Source organism: Prosopis cineraria, unplaced genomic scaffold, assembly GCF_029017545.1.
Source record: "Prosopis cineraria cultivar Desert tree isolate PC_DT_omini unplaced genomic scaffold, ASM2901754v1 PC13, whole genome shotgun sequence".
NCBI lineage: Eukaryota > Viridiplantae > Streptophyta > Magnoliopsida > Fabales > Fabaceae > Prosopis > Prosopis cineraria.
Genome location: NW_026555344.1, coordinates 16,638,653 through 16,662,369, shown reverse-complemented (window position 1 = coordinate 16,662,369; position 23,717 = coordinate 16,638,653). Strand labels below are relative to the sequence as shown.

General features: G+C 35.2%; 1 protein-coding gene across 1 annotated transcript; it reads right to left on the bottom strand.

Moving 5' to 3' along the window:
- Nucleotides 1–291: 291 nt before the first annotated feature.
- On the bottom strand, nucleotides 292–23,327 carry LOC129290840 (lysine--tRNA ligase, chloroplastic/mitochondrial-like). Its single transcript, XM_054927883.1, is given in 16 exon segments — nucleotides 292–577; nucleotides 1,306–1,479; nucleotides 3,119–3,209; nucleotides 10,054–10,148; nucleotides 12,609–12,709; nucleotides 12,712–12,789; nucleotides 12,792–12,813; nucleotides 13,243–13,347; nucleotides 13,549–13,641; nucleotides 14,056–14,163; nucleotides 14,757–14,825; nucleotides 17,676–17,733; nucleotides 19,418–19,526; nucleotides 21,965–22,076; nucleotides 22,303–22,521; nucleotides 23,038–23,327. Coding segments are annotated over 16 exon segments (1,779 nt in total). The 5' UTR covers nucleotides 23,290–23,327; the 3' UTR covers nucleotides 292–484.
- Nucleotides 23,328–23,717: the final 390 nt, after the last annotated feature.

Here is a 23,717-nt window from a genome sequence, read left to right as displayed (position 1 = left end):
AGTAGCAATGTGAGAGAGACAATGAGTGACTAGCAATCGAGGATGTGAGGGAAAAGGGTGTTTGAGTGACGGAGTGCAGTGGTTGGGTGTCATGGTTGGGTGTCGTGGGTATTTTGATTATTCCATCATCAACCTTTATTCCTGTAAAGGACCTAGGTTTAAAACAAACTTTCAGGTACTTTTAAGCAATAAATTTTTCAATGAGGAATTTTTCATAATTTTGAATTTTTCCCTTGTTCATTTTTTTTTTCTCAAATATTTGACCAAGGTTCTTGCAAAGACATAACCAAATAAAACAAAATCATAAAATTATTGATAAAAAATGTTCACGAACAAACGTGGATATTATTAAAAGAAATAAGTGAATCATAACCAAAATTTTCGCGCTCATATTTATCGTACAAATAATACAAGAAAAATATTAATTTTGACGAGTTCCTTGTTCGTACACGCAGTACCCTATCTATTCTTCTGTCAAATGATCCTATTGCTGGAGCTTGAGCACTGGGAATGCAATTACATCTCGGATACTAGGAGAATTCGTCAAAAGCATCACAAGCCTATCAATTCCAAGTCCCTGAAACAATATATTTATTCATCAATAGTAGCTCATGTAAACAAAAGTTCAAGGAGTTAATTAAAAAAAAAAAGGCAACTAAAAGGCAATAAATTCAAGCTGAAACTGTGTGTGTGTGTGAGAGAGAGAGAGAGAGAGAGAGAGAGAGACCAAGCTTATGCACCGGGGAATCATCACGATGCTCAAGAATAAACTTGCTACATGACTTTCAAAGACATGTATATGGTTTGGTTCAACAGGTCTTTATCAATCTCTTGTAAGAAAAAACTACAACTAGGCATGAACTAGAAACTCGCTGTGAGACATGAAACATAAGAAAAAACATAATTGGGGATTTGACCTACTATCAAACTTGATGTGAAGATATGGGAGACTTGTGACGAGGTACTAAACATTAGACATGTCATTAAACTGATCAAAGCACTAATTTAAGGGCTAATGGTCAAAGTTTTATTTGAACTGTGATCAAAGTATTTTATTAAACTGATCAAGATATTAGTTTAACATTTTATTAATTCAACTAGGTAGGTTAACCTAAATTTTTATACTATGCTTGCGAAATGCTCCAGCTACAATATTAGTGCCTTGAGTTGGTTTGCTGTGGGGCTAAGAACAAAAAGAAAAGAAAAAAAATCTAGAAAAGAATTTCTACAGAAAACTTGATTGTCTTTATGTTACTTCAATATATTTCAAACAAAACAAGAGAACATGGAAACAGATGATGATACCATTCCAGAAGCTGGAGGCATTCCATATTCCAGAGCTGTTAAAAAGTCATCATCAAGAGTGACTTCATATGAGTCATCCTCATTTTGCGCGTCTTCCCTCTTAGCACCATTTGCTGTCAAAGCTGCCGCTCTCTTCTTTTCATGCTCGCTAATTTGATACTCAAAGCGTCCTCTCTTCCAAGTCAAAATAACAAAACCATTTTATCAGAAAATCAAACCAGTCCCAACTGAAAACAATAATAAACATAAGCTTGTCCACCTATAATCACCATAAATCATTTCTTGCTGAGTAGCAAATAAGACAAAATCCTCTGAAAAATACGTTGACATTCTAATATACCATCGTGATGAAGTTTAATACAACAGCATACTGGTTTAAGGTGCAAATAAGAATACAATGATCATCACAAGACAAACTCTTCGCATCAATTCTGGGTAACATTTTCAAGACATAAACCACAACAACAAAGTTTTTATGTAATTGTTTTAAAAACATATAGATCCACGCCAGTTAATAAAAGGTTCAACCAAAAAACCATTAAAAGTGAAAACCTAGGAAGCACCAACAATTATAAATGGACAACGATACACACCAAAAATACATGTGCTAGAAGAATCTTCAGTATATTTTCAACTTACACAGCTTTTTTACGACTCTATATAGCTGAATAGCAAAAGTGCAGTATCTTATTAAATAGTTACGATTACCTGCTTTGTGAAATATTATTTTACACTCATGGATATTTATTTTCTGCTAATCCCCATGCTTCGGAATTTAGATAGTATTGAATTGTTTGTAGAACAAGTTTGAAAAACTATTTACAATCAGGTGTCTAATTTGATATGTCTTTATGGGTTTGCCAAAAGAAAAAGAAGGAATCAAAAGACAAATACCCAAAGCATTATGTTAATTTGCATACATTATTGCAGCATCCATTGGCTAGAATATGCCTTTAGAATATAGATCAGTTATCAAAAGTCGAATACTCGATTGATTTTGTCAGTCAGAATGTAACTCTGTCATAGAAGCAGCTGTTTCATTGTCATTTAGCTTCCAGTTCACTTGTCTCTATCTTGAGTTTGTCTTTTTTCTCTCTCCTCATTTCCTGATTTTGTTCACTACAGAATCACTGTCTCTGTTGACGCTTGAGAGATTTCACACATGCATTCTGATATATGCTGTCATTTGGCTTCTAGCTCACTTGTCTCTATCTTGAGTGTCTTTTCTACCTCCTGTTTTCCTGATTATGTTCACCACAGGACGACCGTGTCTGTTGACGCTCCTGAGACACCAATGGTGGTGCATTCTGATACATGTTGCTTAAATTGCAGTTCTGTTTGACCGCTATGAAAGATTATATTTTGAGAAGTTGATTTATGATCTTAAGAAGTTAATTTACAATTCTGTTCTCTGCAGTTCTCTAAGTGCAGTCATCCTCAGAATTTATTTGTCGCCAAGGGGAGCTATGAGCCAGTAATTGAACAAAAATAATCAAACCATATCTGCAAGCTGTTGATTGAGGACTTGATGTTACTGTTCGTCCCAAGGTCTCATTATCATCATCATAACTACCCAATTTACAAGTTGATGGATTTGGACTTTTGTAGGATCAAATTTTTATTCGCAAAACTTAGTTACTAATTTGTAATAAGAAATTGATTTTGAGAGGTAGATCCAACATTCAGAATTTTTCTATCATGTCGTTCAATTCAAGAAAAATAAGCCATCGAACATTCAACAATATGAAAGCTTGGAAGCCTCAAGCCAATAATCTCTTGATTCCGGACAAAGATATCATAAATTTTTTCTTACCTGATCTACAGGATCGGTTAACTCAGAGAATGCATTGCCCAGCTCACGACCACAGATAAAAAGTTCAAACCTCTCTGTCAAGCCTGTGAATCTAATAGGAGAAAAAGAGTATAATGTTGTCCATAAACAGAGTAAGAGGATCAGAGCTAATTAGTTAGAAGTGCTTGTCAAGTTTTACAATTTTCTCATTACATCCTAAAAATTGACTAGTAAAATATATATTGAAAAGTCATTCTTAAATATTAGCGTCAGAAATAGGGGGAAAACTAAATATCATGTCAGTATTAGAACTCAACATATAAGTGGCAATTATAGATGAAGATTAGTAAGTAGTTTTCTTTCAAGGTAATGAAATCAACCACTGCACAGTTTTTATGCCAAGCATGAGGAAACAAGGTGAATATTTAACAGCCAAAAACAAAAAAAAAATGAGAGAGCTTAGATACATCGATGCCAGGAAAATTTAATAAAATTGAGGAGAATATCATAGTACAGCATTTATTCTAAAGACAAAAATATTAGTTCCAAGCAAAAAGCAAGGAACCCAAAATTATCCTTGCTCTAGGAGATCATATAGCCTACAATACTTCTGCAGCATTCACCAAATTTTATCAAAAAAGCACATGCTTATCATGACCATGGGTTTTCATGACCCAACGAAAAAGGCACCTCACTGAATCACTATACCATGGGATGAAACAATAAAACTATTTTAACAAAATAAACATAAACAACTCTCAAATAGAAAGCAGCTTCCATCAAGTATTGACCATTGTTATAAAAACCACTCTAATTATTAAATCAGTTTGTTGAATAGGCTTATGTTTATAGCCGATCCCAAGCCCGGATAAAGGAGGAGGGTTGTGTTAGGCCATCAACAGCCAATGTAAAACTTTGTTGAATCTATAATGAACATGGACAATAGACGTTATAATGTTAATGCTAGGTCGTTGTCCGTAAGTAACGCGCTACATGGCTCGAGTACAGTGATAAGTGAGTTAGAGCCGCTGCATCGGCGCCCGGATGTAGTGTTAAATGAGCAAGGGCTACTGCGTCATTCTAGACACATGTGGCTAAAGAAGTTAGTCCATGAGAACAAAATTAAATTTGGTACTTGGAATGTTGGGGCATTGAATTGTAAATCTGTAGAGGTTGTAGGGGTTATGATTCAAAGGAAAATCAATATCCTTTGCCTGCAAGAAACAAAATGGCGTGGAGAAGAAGCTAAGGATATTCAAGGTTTCAAACTTTGGTATACAGGAAAAGTAAGTGCATGTAATGGAGTAAGCACCATTATAGATAAGGAGTGGAAGAAGAACGTTGTAGAAGTTAGCAGAATTGGAGATAGAATTATTTCCTTAAAAATGATAATTGGACGTGAGACTGTTAATATTGTTAGCGCTTATGCGCCGCAAGTCGGGACAGAAGCCAGTCTTAAGGAATTATTTTGGGAGGATCTGGAGGGGTTGATTCAACACATACCACAGAATGAAAAGATTTTTATTGGAGGAGACTTTAATGGGCATGTCGGGAGGGACGGTGGTCAGTATGCGAGAGTACATGGCGGTTTTAGTTTTGGAGAGCTAAACAATGAAGGACAAACTCTTCTTGATTTCTCATTGGCGTATGATTTTAAGATTTCCAACACTTGTTTCAAGAAGAGAGATGAGCATCTCATCACTTACAAAAGTGGAGCCTCAAGGTCACAGATTGATTTTCTTTTGGTTAGGAACACAGATAAAAGACTTTGTAAAAATTGCAAGGTGATACCCGGAGATGCTGTAACGACACAACATAGGGTCCTAGTCCTTGATGTGTGTATTATGAGTAAAATTCAAAAACGTCGACAAGTAGTAGCACCAAGGATTAGGTGGTGGCAATTAAAAGGTGAGAAGCAAGATATCTTCAAGCAAAATCTTTTGGATAAAGGAATTTGGGAATCTCAGGGAAGTGCTAACATCATGTGGGAGGATATGGCTAAAAAGATACGGGAGGTTGCAAAAGTAATTTTGGGAAAATCAAAAGGTTCTGGTCCGAGAGATAAGGAGTCTTGGTGGTGGAATAATAGTGTACAGGACAAAATCAAGTATAAGAAGAACTGTTTTAAAGCCATACATTTGTGTAACAATGAGGAAAATTGGGAGAGGTACCGTATGGCTAAGAAGGAAACTAAGAGAGCTGTGGGTGAAGCTCGTTCTAAAGCGCTTTTGAAGAATTTTATAAGATCCTTGAGACGAAGGAAGGAGAGCGAAATATTTACAAGATTGCCAAGAGTAGGGAAAGAAAATCAAAAGATCTAGAACAGGTAAGGTGTATTAAGGATGAAGAGGGAAGAACTTCAATTACAGATGATGAAATTAAAAATAGATGGGAGACTTACTTTTCTAAACTTTTCAATGATGGAGAGGGTTCATCTAGTAACTTGGAGGATTTAGTAACTGGTGAAGGAGAACAAAATTTGTCATTCTATCGAATAATACGTGATAAGGAGGTAAAGGAAGCTCTTAAGAAAATGGCAAATGGTAGAGCCAACGGACCTGATTGTATATCTATCGAAGCGTGGAAATGTTTAGGTGAAAAAGGGGTGAGATGGTTAACTAAGTTATTTAATGTAATTTTACGGTCCAAGAAAATGCCTGATGAGTGGAGGAGAAGTACATTAATTCCTATTTATAAAAATAAAGGAGATATTCAGAATTGTACTAACTATAGAGGGATTAAGCTCATGAGCCACACAATGAAATTGTGGGAGAAAGTAATTGAGCACAGGTTGAGATTGGAGACAAGTATTTCTGAGAATCAGTTTGGTTGTATGCCAGGTAGATCAACTACAGAGGCGATTTATCTACTAAGGGGATTAATGGAAAAGTATCGTTGTAAAGATAAAGATCTACACATGGTTTTTATTGATTTGGAAAAAGCTTATGACCGTATACCAAGAGAAGTGCTTTGGAAAGCGTTAGAAAAAAAGAGAGTACGGATTGCTTATCTTAAAGCCATACAAGATATGTATGAGGGGGTAAAAACTAGTATAAGAACGCCTAGTGGTCAAACAAAGGATTTTCCTATAAAGATTGGACTACATTAGGGATCATCTCTGAGTCTTTATTTGTTCAACTTGATCTTAAATGTTTTGACGGAACATATTCAAGGGGAAATTCCGAAATATATGCTCTTCGCGGATGATATAGTTCTTATAGCAGAGACAAGAGAAGAGGTTAATTGCAAACTTGAGTTATGGAGAAGGACATTGGAGTCGAAAGGTTTTCGTCTGAGTAGAAGTAAGACGGAATATTTATATTGTAAATTTGGTAAAGGACTATTCGACAATAATTTGGAAGTGAAATTGGGAGATCAAATTATACCTCAAGTGGAAAAGTTTAGATATTTGGGAGCCATTATTCAAAATGATGGCGAAATCAGTAGAGATATTTCACATAGAATTCAAGCTGGGTGGTTTAATTGGAAAAAAGCTAAAGGAGTTATTTGCGACCATAAGGTGTCTAATAAATTTAAAGGAAAGTTTTATAGCACTGCTATCAGACCGGCAATGTTATATAGTAGTCAATGCTGGGCTCTAACGGGACAATAAGAGCATAAAGTTGGAGTAGCAGAGATGAGAATGTTACGATGGATGTGCGAACATACACGTAAAGATAAAATTCGAAATGAGCACGTACGCGAAAAAGTGAGGGTGGCACCTATTGAGGAAAAAATGATAGAAAATCAGTTGAGATGGTTTGGACATGTACAAAGAAGACCAAGGGAGGCACCAGTGAGAAAAGTGGAACATATAACTTTGAGTCCGATTAATAGAGGTAGAGGAAGGCCTAAGAGAACACTTTTGGAAGTTATTGAACGCGATCTGTTAATTAATAATATTTCTAAAAGCTTGATAAATGATAGAGCACAATGGCGTCTTGCAATCCATGTAGCCGACCCCACCTAGTGGGATAAAGACTTGTTGTTGTTGTTGTTGTTGTTGTAATTATTAAATCAGTTGAGGCATTGGTTCAAGATTTGGTGGGATTGTAGTTGAACAAGTTATAATTAAATTAAAATATTTTAATTTTGTATATTAAATATTATGTAAGAAATGATAATTTATACAATATTATTCTTTAAGATGAAATTAAATAAATTTTTACTTTTATGAAATATCATTTTATTAGCATATAATATTTTGAAAATCTTGAAACCAAGTATTATTTATGGCACTAACTCTATGAAACAAAAACATATTCTAGATTATTTGTTAAATTAATTGGAATGAGAACACTCGAGAGATGTTGAATGCGGCTTCTTTTAAGCATTGGCCTTCACCAGGGATTGTCTTTGAATTCTTACTTGTTTGACCTCATTTAAGATATTCTAACTAAGCACATACAAGAGGAAATCCTCAAATGCATGCTTTTCGCTGATAATATATTTCCCATTGCAAAGTCAAAGGAAAATATTAACTCTAAACTTAAGTTGTGGAGAAAGACCTTGGAGTCAAAGGGTTTCCGTCTAAATAGGAGTAAGATAGAATATATGCACTGCAAATTTGATAAGAGGCCAGTTAACACTGATCTGGAAGTTAAAATGGGAGATCAGATCATACCACAAGTGACAAAGTTTAGATATTTGAAAGCAATTATACAAAATGATAATGAAATTAATAAAATATAGTACAAAGAATACAAGCTAGATAGTTCAAAACAAGAAAGGCTATAAGAATTATTTGTTATCAGAAAGTATCTAATAAGCTTAAAAGGAAGTTTTATCAAACTATCATAAGAGTAGCTATATTATATAATAGTGAATGTTGAACTTTAAAGGACAACAATAGCATAAAGTTGGGGTTACAGATATGAGAATGTTGTGATGGATGTGTGGGCATATAGGAAATGATAAAATTAGTAATGATCATATAAGAGGAAGAGTTGGCTTGGCATCTATTAAAGAAAATCATTTAAGATGATTTGAACATATATAAAAAAGTCTGCCAGAGATACTAGTGAGAAATATGGAGCAGATAATCTTAAGCTATATGAAAAGGGCTAAAGGAAGACCAAAGAGAATACTCAATGAAGTTATCAAATGATACATTTTGGTTAACAATATATCCAAAAATTTGGTTGCTGATAGAGCATAATAACATTGTGTAATCCATATAGCCAACCCCACCCAACAGGATAAAACAACTTCTTTGTTTCATACATACGATTGTAAATAAAATAGATGGTAAATCGGTAGATATACTGACTACCTTTCCCACAACTCTATTATTTTCCTCAATGTTTTACAATTATCATTTGATTGTATTACAGATGTGGAATTATTTCATGTCCAGTCCCTAACTGTACTATATGAATTGAGAAGAACCAAGGTTGTTAAAGGCAAAAGGCGCACTTAAGGCGCAGAGCCTATAAAACGCCTTAGGCGCATGACGCTAGAAAGGTGTGCACTCGAATGAAGCGAGGCGCTACCATGTGTTATAGCCTCTGGGTTTTGCTGCTCTATTCTAAATGTCTAATGGATTATAATAGGTTCTCTTTTATAACCTAATCAGTATAAGTTGGGATTAAATTTTCTTGAAAATTTTCCAAGGCTCATAATAATTTCACTATCATGTTTAAAATTTCAATCAAAAAGTATTTCTTGCAATAAGTTTAAATCTTTTCTATTATGTAATTGTCTTCTCTTATTTTGAAATTAAATATTTCATATTTGTTTTTATATCATTTAACTTTTCATATTTTATATCATATTTTAATGGGTTATGTATTAAAATATGAGCAAACCCATTGTCTTCTACAATATGTTACTCCATAGAAGTCAAGTGAAGCCGTCGATGCTGTCCTTATCTTCTCTTCTCTTCTTCCATATGCTGTCAGCATCGTCCTCATCAATTCCAATCGGTCGTTATCTTCTCTTCAATAACCAAACCCAGTCAGTCGTCTTCTTCACTTTTTCAATACCCAATCCCAGTCAGTCGCCTTCATCTCTTCTTCATTGCCCAGTGGTCGATCATCATCTGCTCATCTTTTGTTCCCCTATTCTTCAACCTACTTCAATTAGGCACCCTCAGGCGAGCACCTTTTGCTCGTGCAAGGCGCACAAGGTGCTCTCAGGCGTGCACCTAACTAACCCCATCGCCTCTCTTCACATGAGAGGCGATGACCCTGTTTAGCGCCTTGCTTTTGCGCCTTAGGCGCTGAGGCGAGCGCCTTTAACAACACTAAGAAGAACAAACAAAAGGCCAAGCATATAATCAGGGATGTGAAAGCCATGAACTTGCAGAAACGTGAGTTTTTTTCCCTGTAAGTTTTATAGGGAAGAAGAAATCAAAAAGAGTTTTTCTTTTCCTTTTTTTTTTCCTTTCACGTACATTATTAAGAGATGGAAAAGTAGCAATTGGAGGTAGTGAAGGCATTCGCATGAGACGGGATGGGATACATAGGTCACTTTCTATCCTTCATTTTATTATTTCTGGCGTTTGTCCTTCATTAAAATTATAGTTTTCAAGGGATTTCAAACAAAAATGTTCCTTTAACACCTTGATAGCATCCTCAAGGATCCTTCTTGGGCTTTGGCTATCTTTCTAAAAGCTCCAAAGTTTAAAATTTTCATATTTTTTTCCTACTGGTTCTCTAGTTCCTAACTGGATTTTCCAGTCATTCATTAGTTTTCATAAGGTCCAGTTGAATGTTCTAGACTAGACTAGGTGCCAGTTTCCCACTTTGTATGACCTGGATCACCAGCCAATCTGGTTTTCTGAACATTGATTGGTATTAACCACAAACACACAATAACTATAACTAAGTTAAATTGTTGGTGTCAAAAAAAGCAGTACATCCTAAACTAATAGCAATTGGCCAGAAATACCAAAATATACAGCATGACAGTATCAGCAGAAGGAAGTGATAAAATAGCACTTAAGATATCACTACCTTCGGTGGGGCTTAGCCAGGGGTGATATTTCAATTGGGTAGTCTAACACAAATGTAGGTTGGATAAGTTTTGGTTCTACAACAATCTCAAAAACCTGAAAAAAAACAAGACCAACAAACTGCATAGGCTAAGTGAATTTGAAAATACAAAAACTTTTAAAAGCACGACCAGAAGGAAGTTGAATATATTAATAAAGAATAATACAACAACAACAACAACAACAACAACAACAACAAGCCTTTATCCCACTAGATGGGGTCGGCTACATGAATTGCAAGACGCCATTGTGCTCTATCATTTATCAAGCTTTTAGGAATATTATTAATTAACAGATCGCATTCAATAACTTCCAAAAGTGTTCTCTTAGGCCTTCCTCTACCTCTCTTAATCGGACTCAAAGTTATATGTTCCACTCTTCTCACTGGTGCCTCCCTTGGTCTTCTTTGTACATGCCCAAACCATCTCAACCGATTTTCTATCATTTTTTCCTCAATAGGTGCCACCCTCACTTTTTCGCGTACGTGCTCATTTCGAATTTTATCTTTACGTGTATGTCCGCACATCTATTGTAACATTCTCATCTCTGCTACTCCAACTTTATGCTCTTGTTGTCCCGTTAGAGCCCAGCATTCACTACTATATAACATTGCCGGTCTGATAGCAGTGCGATAAAACTTTCCTTAAATTTATTAGGCACCTTACGGTCGCAAATAACTCCTTTAGCTTTTCTCCAATTAAACCACCCAGCTTGAATTCTATGTGAAATATCTCCACTGATTTCGCCATCATTTTGAATAATGGCTCCCAAATATCGAAACTTTTCCACTTGAGGTATAATTTGATCTCCCAATTTCACTTTCAAATTATTGTCGAATAGTCCTTTACCAAATTTACAATATAAATATTCCGTCTTACTTCTACTCAGACGAAACCCTTTCGACTCCAATGTCCTCCTCCATAACTCAAGTTTGCAATTAACCTCTTCTCTTGTCTCTGCTATAAGAACTATATCATCCGCGAAGAGCATATATTTCGGAATTTCCCCTTGAATATGTTTCCGTCAAAACATTTAAGATCAAGTTGAACAAATAAAGGACTCAGAGATGATCCCTAATGTAGTCCAATCTTTATAGGAAAATCCTTTGTTTGACCACTAGGCGTTCTTATACTAGTTTTTACCCCTCATACATATCTTGTATGGCTTTAACATAAGCAATCCGTACTCTCTCTTTTTCTAACGCTTTCCAAAGCACTTCTCTTGGTATACGGTCATAAGCTTTTTCCAAATCAATAAAACCATGTGTAGATCTTTATCTTTACAACGATACTTTTCCATTAATCCCCTTAGTAGATAAATCGCCTCTGTAGTTGATCTACCTGGCATAAAACCAAACTGATTCTCAAAAATACTTGTCTCCAATCTCAACCTGTGCTCAATTACTTTCTCCCACAATTTCATTGTGTGGCTCATGAGCTTAATCCCTCTATAGTTAGTACAATTCTGAATATCTCCTTTATTTTATAAATAGGAATTAATGTACTTCTCCTCCACTCATCAGGCATTTTCTTGAACCGTAAAAATTACATTAAATAACTTAGTTAACCATCTCACCCCTTTTTCACCTAAACATTTCCACGCTTCGATAGATATACAATCAGGTCCGTTGGCTCTACCATTTGCCATTTTCTTAAGAGCTTCCTTTACCTCCTTATCACGTATATTCGATAGAATGACAAATTTTGTTCTCCTTCACCAGTTACTAAATCCTCCAAGTTACTAGATGAACCCTCTCCATCATTGAAAAGTTTAGAAAAGTAAGTCTCCCATCTATTTTTAATTTCATCATCTGTAACTGAAGTTCTTCCCTCTTCATCCTTAATACACCTTACCTGTTCTAGATCTCTTGATTTTCTTTCCCTACTCTTGGCAATCTTATAAATATTTCGCTCTCCTTCCTTCGTCTCAAGGATCTTATAAAATTCTTCAAAAGCGCTTTAGAACGAGCTTCACCCACAGCTATCTTAGTTTCCTTCTTAGCCATACGGTTACCTCTCCAATTTTCCTCATTGTTACACAAACGTATGGCTTTAAAACAGTTCTTCTCTTATACTTGATTTTCCTGTACACTATTATTCCACCACCAAGACTCCTTATCTCTCGGACCAGAACCTTTTGATTCTCCCAAAACTACTTTTGCAACCTCCCGTATCTTTTAGCCATATCCTCTCACATGATGTTAGCACTTCCCTGAGATTCCCAAATTCCTTTATCCAAAAGATTTCACTTGAAGATATCTTGCTTCTCACCTTTTAATTGCCACCACCTAATCCTTGCGCTACTACTTGTCGACATTTTTGGATTTTACTCATAATACACACATCAAGGACTAGGACCCTATGTTGTATCGTTACAACATCTCCGAGGATCACCTTGCAATTTTTACAAAGTTTTCTATCTGAAATAATAAGTGAGTAGTTGCAAACGAAACCAAGTACATGAAATAAAGAGGACTAAAAATGCCTTGAGGAACATGAGATAGAGAAGCTAATCAACCTCATTAAGGAGGTGGCCAAGTGATTGGCATGCATCGATGGAAGCTTTATCTTTGTTATCAAGGTTATTGCCAAGGGTGCTTAGAGTAACTTCTTTGCAACATCTAGATCACTTCCCAACTCATTGAAATCAATTCCAGCAGTTTCTTTTACAAGGTTGTTCATGGTATCCCTTCTCCAGGACGCTCCAAACATATTTCATCCCCCTGCAAAGTGCATTTATCCCTCTTCAGCAGATTTGTTGTATTGGAAGAATATTGGAATAATTGAAGAATGTTATGCATCATGAATTACTATTGCGACAGTATTGTAGAATAAGAAGTCATATAATGTCATCATAACCTTATCTAATTAGTTACCAAAAGACTGATACAAAAAACACACTAACCACTCCGATGATGAGAAGTTAAAATCTAACTTCCAGTCCCAAGATAGTACCTAGGTAATAACACTTGAAGATATTAAAAGACCAGATAGTATTTGAAATAACCTTTCTTCCCCAAGCAACTACATGAGAAAAGAGGATGTTTAACAAGACCAATAATTTCAGTTAAAGCTTTGAAATAACTTGCATATGACATCTTGTATAAACAGACAAACATCATGCCATGAGATTGACCAAATACAAAATCTACCTGGTAATCAACAGTAAGTTTTCCATGAACCGCAAGAGCACACTGAGTGACAATCTCCTCTGCCAAATTCATCATGCTTTGATAGTCTGAATATGCCTCATACATCTAAAATTTTATAAATATTAATAAATCAGAATGTCATTAAGATATAACTACAAAGGCATTAACTACAACCAGCATACATACTCATACAGACACCACCCCACCCAATTGCTTTAAAATTCTCAAGTTAATCTATCACATCTCAAAAGAAAATGAATAGGTGCCTGAAGATGCACTCCCGTTACTGCATGCTCAAAACTTTACCTCAATAGTTGTAAATTCAGGATTATGACGAGTAGAAATTCCTTCATTTCTAAATATCCGGCCAATCTCATATACTTTTTCAAACCCTCCCACCTGTCATGAAGAAACACATCAAAGTGGTTAGCTACATTAAATTCATAGCCTGAAGAAGCCTCTTCCATTCAACCTTTGAAATGTATACTTTTCCAATCCTCAGAATGTTGCCATGTCCATAAAATCCAAGACCGTGAATGGTAATTTAATATCTTTTGGTGGCAAATTTGTTGATAATGCTAAATCTATCTCCATGTTTCCTTTTATTGTTTAACATACTAGTTGCATCGTATCTTCACAATATTAAATGTAAAGAAGATAATTATTTAATATTTCATTCCCCTAACAATGAAAAGAGTATTTTCTGTAGACACTTCAGTTTCACAATTTAAATAAAAGAAAACCAGAACTTCAAAAGATGACATGCTGATTGGGGTTCATTATACAGTCAGTTCACGTCACAAAATATCTCACCAGCATTCTCTTTAAATGAAGTTCAGTTGCAATCCTCAGATACAAGTCCCGTTGAAGAGAATTATGATATGTAATAAATGGTCTGGCTTCAGCTCCCCCAGCTGCGCCCTGGACAATAAAATTAATCAAAAAAGGGCTGACACAGAAACAAATTCCAAACATGATGGCATTTAAAAAGTATTGTTAAAAAAGAAATTTTCTAAATTAAAACAAGGTTGTGAAGCATGCAAGCAACAGGGGATCAGACCGAATAAAACATAAGACCAACAAAGTGCCAAAATAGAAGTATCGAAAGAATGACAGAACCACTGTACAGGTTAGCAATTAGTTGTTGAAATCATTATAATGATTGTTAACAATTAAAGTTCCATTTTTTGAAGTGGGAATTGTACAGATATACACTATGCAGTTCTCCCTACATGCTATAGCACTCTGGGTACTTGGCACTAAAGTTCACCAATTGCTGTCAATAACTATTATTTTAAAAGAAAAGGTATTGCGTTAAATTTTAACAGGAAGAGGAAGATCAAACAATTACATGATGCCTGTCAAACTAATGCCTAATATGTTAGGATACCAATGACTGTCAATGAAAGACTTGTACAATTTGCATTCTTTCAGAAACAATCATCCACCAAGAGATGAACTAAAATCAAATAAAAGAATCCACGTAAACTTGAAGGTACAATGATATAACAAACCTGCAAAACCGGAGTTTCAACTTCAACAAACCCTAAGGAGTCCATTGTTGTCCGTATCTCTGATACAATCTTTGGAAAGGCAAAGAGTTTATATTAATTTATGCATAGAACTTACTAGCTCATGCACCGAGTGAAAAGCAATAATCATTGGAAAATCAACTATCAAAATCTTAATATTATTCACCCTTGATGGCAATCACAATTAAGAATGCAAGAAAAAAAATCTACATGCAGTGTAATCATATTGCAGGATTGTTATTGAAGTTTTCATCCTACCCCTTCTGAAGTCCCCCAGGGTCCTATTGTTTAGAGTGGGTGCACACTACCAAAATATTCAATTACCGCTTGGCTGGTTTTCCATGGCAAATTAGCTACCAAGGATTTTCCAAAACACTTGAAGTTAAAGCAAAATGACCTCCGCAATTTTTGACAAACTAATCATGAAACATTTCATCATTTATTTCTTGGACATTCTATACCTGTTAACATTTTAAAATAACAATGGCTTATGTTAACTTAGATGTTGGCTCTTCAAGATTATCCATTTACATGTTTTTGTGAAAACTAGAAGGGAAAAAAGGCTGTTGTTTAAGCTTAGGATGACCATGTTTTGTGCTGCAATCTATGCTTTTGGCAAGCAAAAATAACTTTATTTTTTGACAAGAACTCCCTGATGATACGCAGATCTGTCATAAACCAGCAAATGATTTTTTGTTAAATGGAAACACTTGTACATAGGCAGGAACAGGTAAACAAAGGTGTTAGGTAAAACATGTAACATCATCTGGGTTGGTTATGTTTCTATCTTGCAGGCCAATTCTCTTTTTTTCTATGCCTGATGTGAGTTTTTGCACAGGCGGCTTAATGCCTCCGATGTAAATAGTTTTAATTTGAATATAGTTTCATTCAAAGCAAGAACCATATTCAACATAGATATCTGTACTGGATAATTTTACCAAATCAGACACCAGCCAATATGGCAGCTATCTACATGGAATTTAAACTTTTTTAGGAATGGCAATCCAAACAAGCATAGGCCAGTAATTTAGTTGTGCAATGAAAAAAAAAATTTCAGCAATGCTTTATGTAAACATAGTTATTTTTTTAAATATAAACAAAACAGGCAATCCTTCCAATTCTCTTATATGAAATTCATGGGTACCCAAGGGATGGGGAACCCTCCACCAAAAGCTAGCTATTGAAGTGGGAAACCAGCCCAATAAATACCCTATAAAGCATTATATACAACCAAGTGCAGGGCTTAGGCATCCCACACTATCCAAGTCTTCATAAATTGGCCTCCTTGGAGAGCTAATATCCTCAAAGAACACACTCTATGCCACCTCACTTGGCTTCTTCATTAGTCAAAATGCTCCATAGATAGCCCTTTTAGAATCGTCAACCACCAACTTTGATACCAATTGATAGGTACTCAAATGAAATGAGGAAGCCTCCCCCAAAAAATAGCTATTGAGATAAGAAAACCAGGTCACTTAAATACCCAATAGAGCATCTCATACTGCTCAATGTGAGACTCAAGCATCTTGTACTACCCAAGTCTCTATCAAACACTAATTTAAAAATTGAAGGCTAATACTTAAGTTACACAAATGTCAATAGGAACTATTTAATTGATTTATAATAGTTATAGAAAACACAGAATGAAATTGTCCTTGCACTTATTTTGATTGGTAAACATGATTGATAAATCATATTTTTTTCACATTTTTACCTGATTAAACTTGACTTTTAGAACTTGTTTTGTGATTAGTCGAGCTTAATTGATTAATAATTGTGTTTAGAGGGGAAGATTAATTTTATGGGAATTTTTGGAATTTATTGCAAATTTTTACAGATTATATTGAATATTAAACAAATAAACAAATTCTCATAATACATATTCTAGTGAACATTTTATTTTATGTGTAGGTGGCAAAAGAATTAAATGGTGCACAACATGTGCCAATTGGTCACTGAGTGAGGACATGTGGCATCACTCAGAGGGTTGGTTGAAGATCAAATCAAATCCAATCCAATCATGCAAGATCAAATATAATTAGGATCTGTTTTGGGGCTGTTTTAGGCATAATTAATCATTCCAAGATCAATCTATATGTTGATGAGTCAATCAAGTGAAATTGAACTACCACAAGTTGCTAGGGTTCTAGGATTTATAGAAAGCAATTCCACCAAGTCTAAAGAATCCTTTAAGCTACTATATACCAATGAGTCAAGGTGAATGAGCTAATTAAACTTGCATTGGCTAGGATTGTCCCCGATTCCTACTCCTAGGGATCACTTATTGAATTGATGTCATCTTCATTCCATTGCATTTCCATTAAACTTGCAAACGCACAAAAAGTAGAGCAGGTTTTGCTTTCTTTTCACACTAGCCAATCCAAACCCAATCATTTGCTACTGTTTATTCACATTCCTAATTCAATTTAGCTCAACTTAAATCTATTTCTTAGGGAAGAAAGACCTATGTTGCACCCCATGTTACATTAGGTGTAGCTTTGCAATTTAAGGCTGACACGACTTAAACTTGTCAATGACACATGCACCAGCTTAGTAAATTCAAAACTTACTTATCTATTTAAATTATTAATGAGTAACTTTGGGTCCATTTTGTCTTAGCTTCTTTTCATTTTTATCTTCCCATATTCTTATTCCTTTGGTAATTACATTCTATTTAGCAGCATCAACTCCTAACATTGTTTTCCAAGTTATGGTCCAATAAAGAGACAGTAAAAGCAGAAGGTAGCTGTTGGCATTTAAAAAGAAATGTAGCTTAAACATAGCAAGCCTTTTATATCTAAACTAAAGTACTAATCATCTAGTATAGATATTTAAAGAAAATAAGATGTGAACCACCGCAAACAGTTCAATTCAGATGAAAAGGTAAGAGAGATGAACCACCTTTGCTCTTTTACGAAATACATCTGCTACCTCCGGGTTTGCAATCATATCTACATACCTAACCACAACAAACATCAGGAAGAAATACTTAAACAAAAGGGCTACTCAAGTTTCAGTGCTTAAACTTCCTAGCAAGTCAGAATTAACAAAAGGCAATGACTTCAGAAATGGTAATCGGAGAAATGTTCAAAATAAGTAGAGTTACTATACTGCAGTTGAAAAATCACATAACAAAGAAAGAGGAAGACATGTGGAAGGGGGAAAACAAGAAGCTCACAAATGAAATAGAAACACACAATGCACATTCACATGAAAACATAAAAATAAGAATAACAATTATTAACATAAAACCCTTTGAACTTCGTCAATGAAATACCTCTTGAAACCCTGAAAAGCAAAATGACGTAAAAATTGGTACTCAAAAGTTACGGAGAAAAACAGAGGTGAGGGGCCAGAATGCCCATAGGATGGATCTACTATGACAAAAGAAGTAAAGCCAAGCCTACTAGTTTGATGAACAATGTGAATAAACTTATCACTATGACACAGAATAGTAGTGGATGAGAAGGGAGAGGGAGAAAGAGGGAGAAACATAAAGGTAAAGAAAGGGAGGAAATTGATAGAGGAAAAAAAACACAGAGAATAAAACTAACAGCATAATCCAAAATGGACAAAATCTACTTCAATACAATTGACGAGGACATTATATAGACCCCATAGAATAGTTCCCGATAACTTCAAAAGAAGGGGGGATTAAATAAAATAGATGCAATTTAAACTACTAATTTATGATCCTACTCTTTAAGTAAAATATTTTTTCTTTTTTCTATCTTTAATCCCTCATCCTCATCTATAATGAGTTAGTAATATCTTACATAATCTCTTCTCATACATGTTGGGCATCATATTTGAAAACTAAAGTTCTTTTATTGCAAGTCTCCATATTCTGAATCTTACTTTTGTAGCTAATGACTTGGTAGAGGATGTCAAAAGCCAATAAAAACAAGACTTTCACATCCAAGTATTATTTTGAAAATGCGGATAACATGTCAGCTAGAACTATTTTTAGATGAGGTCCTCCATCAGATTAGATGGAGAAGTTGGACTATTTTGGTGACCTATTGCCTTGTTCTGAATGATAATAGAAAACCCCAATCTGGATTTAAAGGCCAAAGAGGGATTATTCAAGGGAGTCCTTGTTAAATAAGGTGTCTTATTAGAAGGTGATATGTAATAAATAATTGAATAGGCATTAGGGGGTAATGGGTAGTTAGGTTTGTTAGTTGATTAGGCATTAACGACCAATGGCTATAAAAGGAGGGAAAGGTCAGTATCTGTATTCTAATCAAGGGCTTTGGAATAACGAAGAATCATCCTTTCTCTCATTTCTCTCTTCCCCCGTGTTCTATTCTCTCTATTTCTCTTCTGCTGGCTCTCTCTCTTTCCCTCTTACACTTTTTATTCTCTATCAGAACGTAAACCCCATCTCTTTCTTTGTGAGAACCTAACACAATGCAACAATAAAGGACAAGAGAATAACTTTCAAGAACATTATGAAAGAAATAGCAAGTTATTAGGAAAAATGTCATAATTGCACTATCAAAAACTAAACACACCATTTCCATTGTACAACCCAAGAAGCCATGCCCCCAATCAAACCCCTCTTCTCAATAAAAAAAAAAAAAATTAAACATAACAAGAACTAGAGTAAAGTGACATAAGACATTGAAATGTGTACTAACCTCTGGCGATAACGCTTATCTATGTCAGTTAATCCATGGTATTTGTCAGGTAGTGGAAGCAGAGATTTTGTAAGGATCACAAAAGAATTCAGATAAACAGAGAGCTCCCCTAAAGAAAGGAACAAAACAAGAAAAATAACATAAAGAAGTAGCAAAGATATTATGACAGAAAATCACAGTATTGTACAAATGCTCCACCCCTTGTAGTAGTTATATTAAAAGATAAGGCATGTTCATCAAATACAAGATATTAGTAATAGACCAGCATGATGCAATCAACTGACCATAAAATCTCCCATCTTAATCGATCACAGCTTTGAAACAACCAAAAAAATGTATTTGATTTGTTGTATTTCTAGGATTTAGCATCCAAGTAACAGTGTAAGAAATGAAAGGCAGAAGGTTTAGAGCCTTCTATAATCAATTTAAGAAACATTTGCTTTATTGGACAAACAATAAGGGAGTTTTCTTCCTTGCCTATTAGGCCCTTCAAAATGATTTCAAATTCCAAGTGAGACCAATACAAAGTGATGATACAGTTAGCAGGTAGATTTTCTTTTCAGTGTCATTATCCAGTAAGAGTAATAGAAGCCAACAACAGCCATCGAGTATTGACAGACAGAGAACTGAGAAAGTACACAAAAAATTATACCTGGTATATAAGAAAGACAAATATGTAGGGCCTACAAGTCATATAATGGAACTCAAGCTCAAAATGGTATCAAATTAACAATAATCTGCCAGAGTGCAGGTCTTAATAGATAAGCCACACAGAAGATAGCAGAAAACACAGAGTGAGATAGAATTTGAGAGGCTAGTCTCTCCCATTCACACAGTCACAAATTTCTTACCTCACTCGTCCCAAATCCATCCTATGTATGTCCTTCTTTATAGCCAACTCCATCTCTCCCCTTTCCCCTTCCTTCACCTCTTGTCCCATGTGATAGTAATGCAGCCCTGGGCCCCTTTTTGGACACCTCACCAATCATTATAACAGACCTGGAACCTCCCATATTACATCTATTTGCCCAGGGTCCATCATCATAGAATACCAAAAGTCCAACTCCTTGAAAGACCCATAGGGCTAACAGAAAAAATATAGGAAGTAAAGAAAATGAATCTAAAATATCTCATATAACCCCACAAAGACTCCTTTTAGCTGATCAAAACACTAACTTCTCTTCGGAATTATACACACAGTAACACAATTAACATAAGATAATAATGTGCCAAGCCAAGCTACAAGTAACCCATCAGCTTCAATTCAGACAGCCACTCAAAATCGGATGCATTCCCAATTCTGCAAGTCCTCAAAAAGCAGATCCGTTCCAAGTTGTATTACATTGTCTGCTAAAGTCTTCATGTTTCATATGATAATTTTGTGAATATTTTTGCATTTTGCTCAATCTTTTTTCTTGTTGCGTCTTCTTATTGAAGACCCAAAAAAAAAAACAGAAACATATTAAGCAATGAACTTCCATAAAAGAAATGCATTTCAAACAAAATTTGCTCAAGACAGAAATGACATCTGCTTGTGCAGAAACCCCAGTTGCTGAAAACATAATATTGTTATCATTGACTGTCGTTTCATTCCACTTTCATGATGGACAACTAGACTTTGATTTTGAATAATGGGTCACAAATTATAACCTCATATTTGTAGTTCTGCGTAAGGCCATCATACTTCCATAGCATTGGCTATGTTCCATTGACAATTTGACTTTCCTTTATGTTTCGGTCAAAAGTTAATTGCAATACAAAATATAATACAAAAACCCACAAAAGATCAGATTTTGAAGCCAAATGAATCTTGTTTCCTGGCTTAATAAACCAATTACCTTCTAAACATCATTATCAATATAATTTACACCTTTTGTATGATGTTATTCTAGGATTAAAACTTCCAGTGTATTTTACTGCAAGAGTCAGTTGACTGTCTTAAATTAAATGACCAGTTTATTCTAATACTTTGTTCATAAAACAAGATTCTTAGGTCAGAATACAAACCATGTTTTACCTTCATTTAAGAACGATAAGCAAATAAAAATGATGTCCCAAGGACCAACATACAAGCAAAAACAGAAGAGATGTCCATAAGGGAGTCAAAGAGTAAACAAAGGAAAAGAATAATACTCTAGTACATTAGCCTAAGGGTATATTTATCAAAGAGAACACGCAAAAAGATCCTTTCATATTTCCCTATACCATATAGTATCCTATTTATACTTCTCTTATATCTTAATATATTATACTTTCATTGACAGCAATAAAGAATATCCCAATAAGACTCCATTTTCTCCTTAACTACCTCAGTCTGACCAAAAATATCCTAATAATTATCTAAAATTATCACTGAAAAATCATCAATAATCTGTATATGACTATAATTGACAACCCAAGCCCAACTTGCTCAATCTGCTGCACTAACTAAAGCATTTTAGGAAATTACTCACAATATAGAATGTTAGAAATGCAAGTCACAGTAACTCTACTGAAGAATTATGAGCTAAAGGAAGCAAATTTTAAAGAAGAACATCAGAGTGATACCTTTCTCAGTGCGTTTTATAGAACCTCTAGCACCTAGTATGTCACCAATATCAACAAATGCTTTTACTTGCTCAAATTGATCACCCGGGAGCCTCTCTTTATCACAGTAAAGCTGAAATTAAAGATTTCAATAACTGCAGTCAGCACCTCACTACAATATGCATTACATAGAAGCAACACATGCTCTAACATTTCTATAATTAAGAAATGCAACGAACTATGAAGACTCAACGACGAGTTTAAGCATAAGAACAATACAAAAGCTCACATCTGACAGTTCATAGTGAACAGCCAACTATGGGCTTTCAGAGAGAACAAAAATGAGTCTTTAAAAATACCTGAATAGCTCCTGAATCATCCCTAAGTGTCAGGAAGGCAAGCTTTCCAAATGCCCTCCTAGCAATAATCCTTCCTGCCACAGATACTTGATCATTCTCGCTATTTAATTCCACTCCATTTTCTAAATTTTTATATATATTTTGAAGCTGAACAGCACTGTGAGTTCTGTCCCATCCATAAGCATATGGATCAAGCCCCTTGCTTCTCAATTCTTCAACCTACAAAACAAAAATGAAGTTGAAGCAGTTGAAACGATAAGATTTGAGTTTAAATGAATGGATAATTTAAAATAAAGAATCACCAATTTTCAGACCTTATGATAAGAAGTCAAGCAGTTAACCAAAACCTATCACACCGTCTCTCCTATCCATAGCTGAAGGGGGCATTTGTCCCTAGAAATAAAACTTGACATATAAGTTTACAACTCAATTTTTCCCAACTGATCGTCTAGAGAAGGACAAAAAGTGTCAAATAGAAAATAGTAAATTCCCATTACTTCAAGATTAAAAGACTACAGTCTAAATCCCTAAGATAGATACTATGCCACAAATTGGACATAACCCAACGGCAAAGCTAAATCACTAAAAAGAAAAAGTTCACAATTTTACATAATACAGTGCAAACTAACTCTGAAATTATTATTTCCTCAGTACAAAAGGTTGAAATAAAATTATAAATCGTAGAAAACAATCACATACTGAAACAGTTTTTTCTGATATGGTAGTAGACCCTACCTTCTTCAACCGAATGGCTCTGACAGCTTCCCTATCGGAAGTAGAAGACGAAGACGAAGAAGACCGGCGATTACGACCACCACCCTTGGGAGCACCTTGGTCGACATTGCTTGAGGTGGTGGCGGAAGAAGAGCAACAGCGAAGAACCACTCTAGTAGGTGGCCTAATGGTGGTGGTAGTGGAGGAAGAGACGAGGCGAGAGAAGTGCTTCAGTGGCTGCGAGGCTAAGGTCCATATTCTAAGCGCCTCCATCGCCTAGTCCCTGTGGGTGGCTAACTCCAGTGCTTCTGATTCCCGCTGTAGCTTGTCGCCTATCTTTGCCTATCTAACTTGATTGATGGTCCGCCAGGTCAGCACATCTGACGTGGCATGCGGTTTTTACGTTTTTTTTTTTTTTTAACTATCAATACGGTTTTGTATGTGAGATGAATCGCTTCTTTTGAAGGAGGACGGGAAACTCGAGTGTAAAGCAATGTTTTTAAAATTGGACTTAATAAAATGAGTGAGGAAAAGATAGTGTCTGGAAATTAACGGAGGTAACGGTGGCAAGGATAAGGGTGGTGATCCTGGAGGCGAAATCAATGAAGGAAGGAGTAACTTTGTTTTTTCCAGTACGAACACTGATAGGTATTATAAGGGTGGGAAGGAGGATAAGACGGTTGAAGGCTTGAATTCTAGGA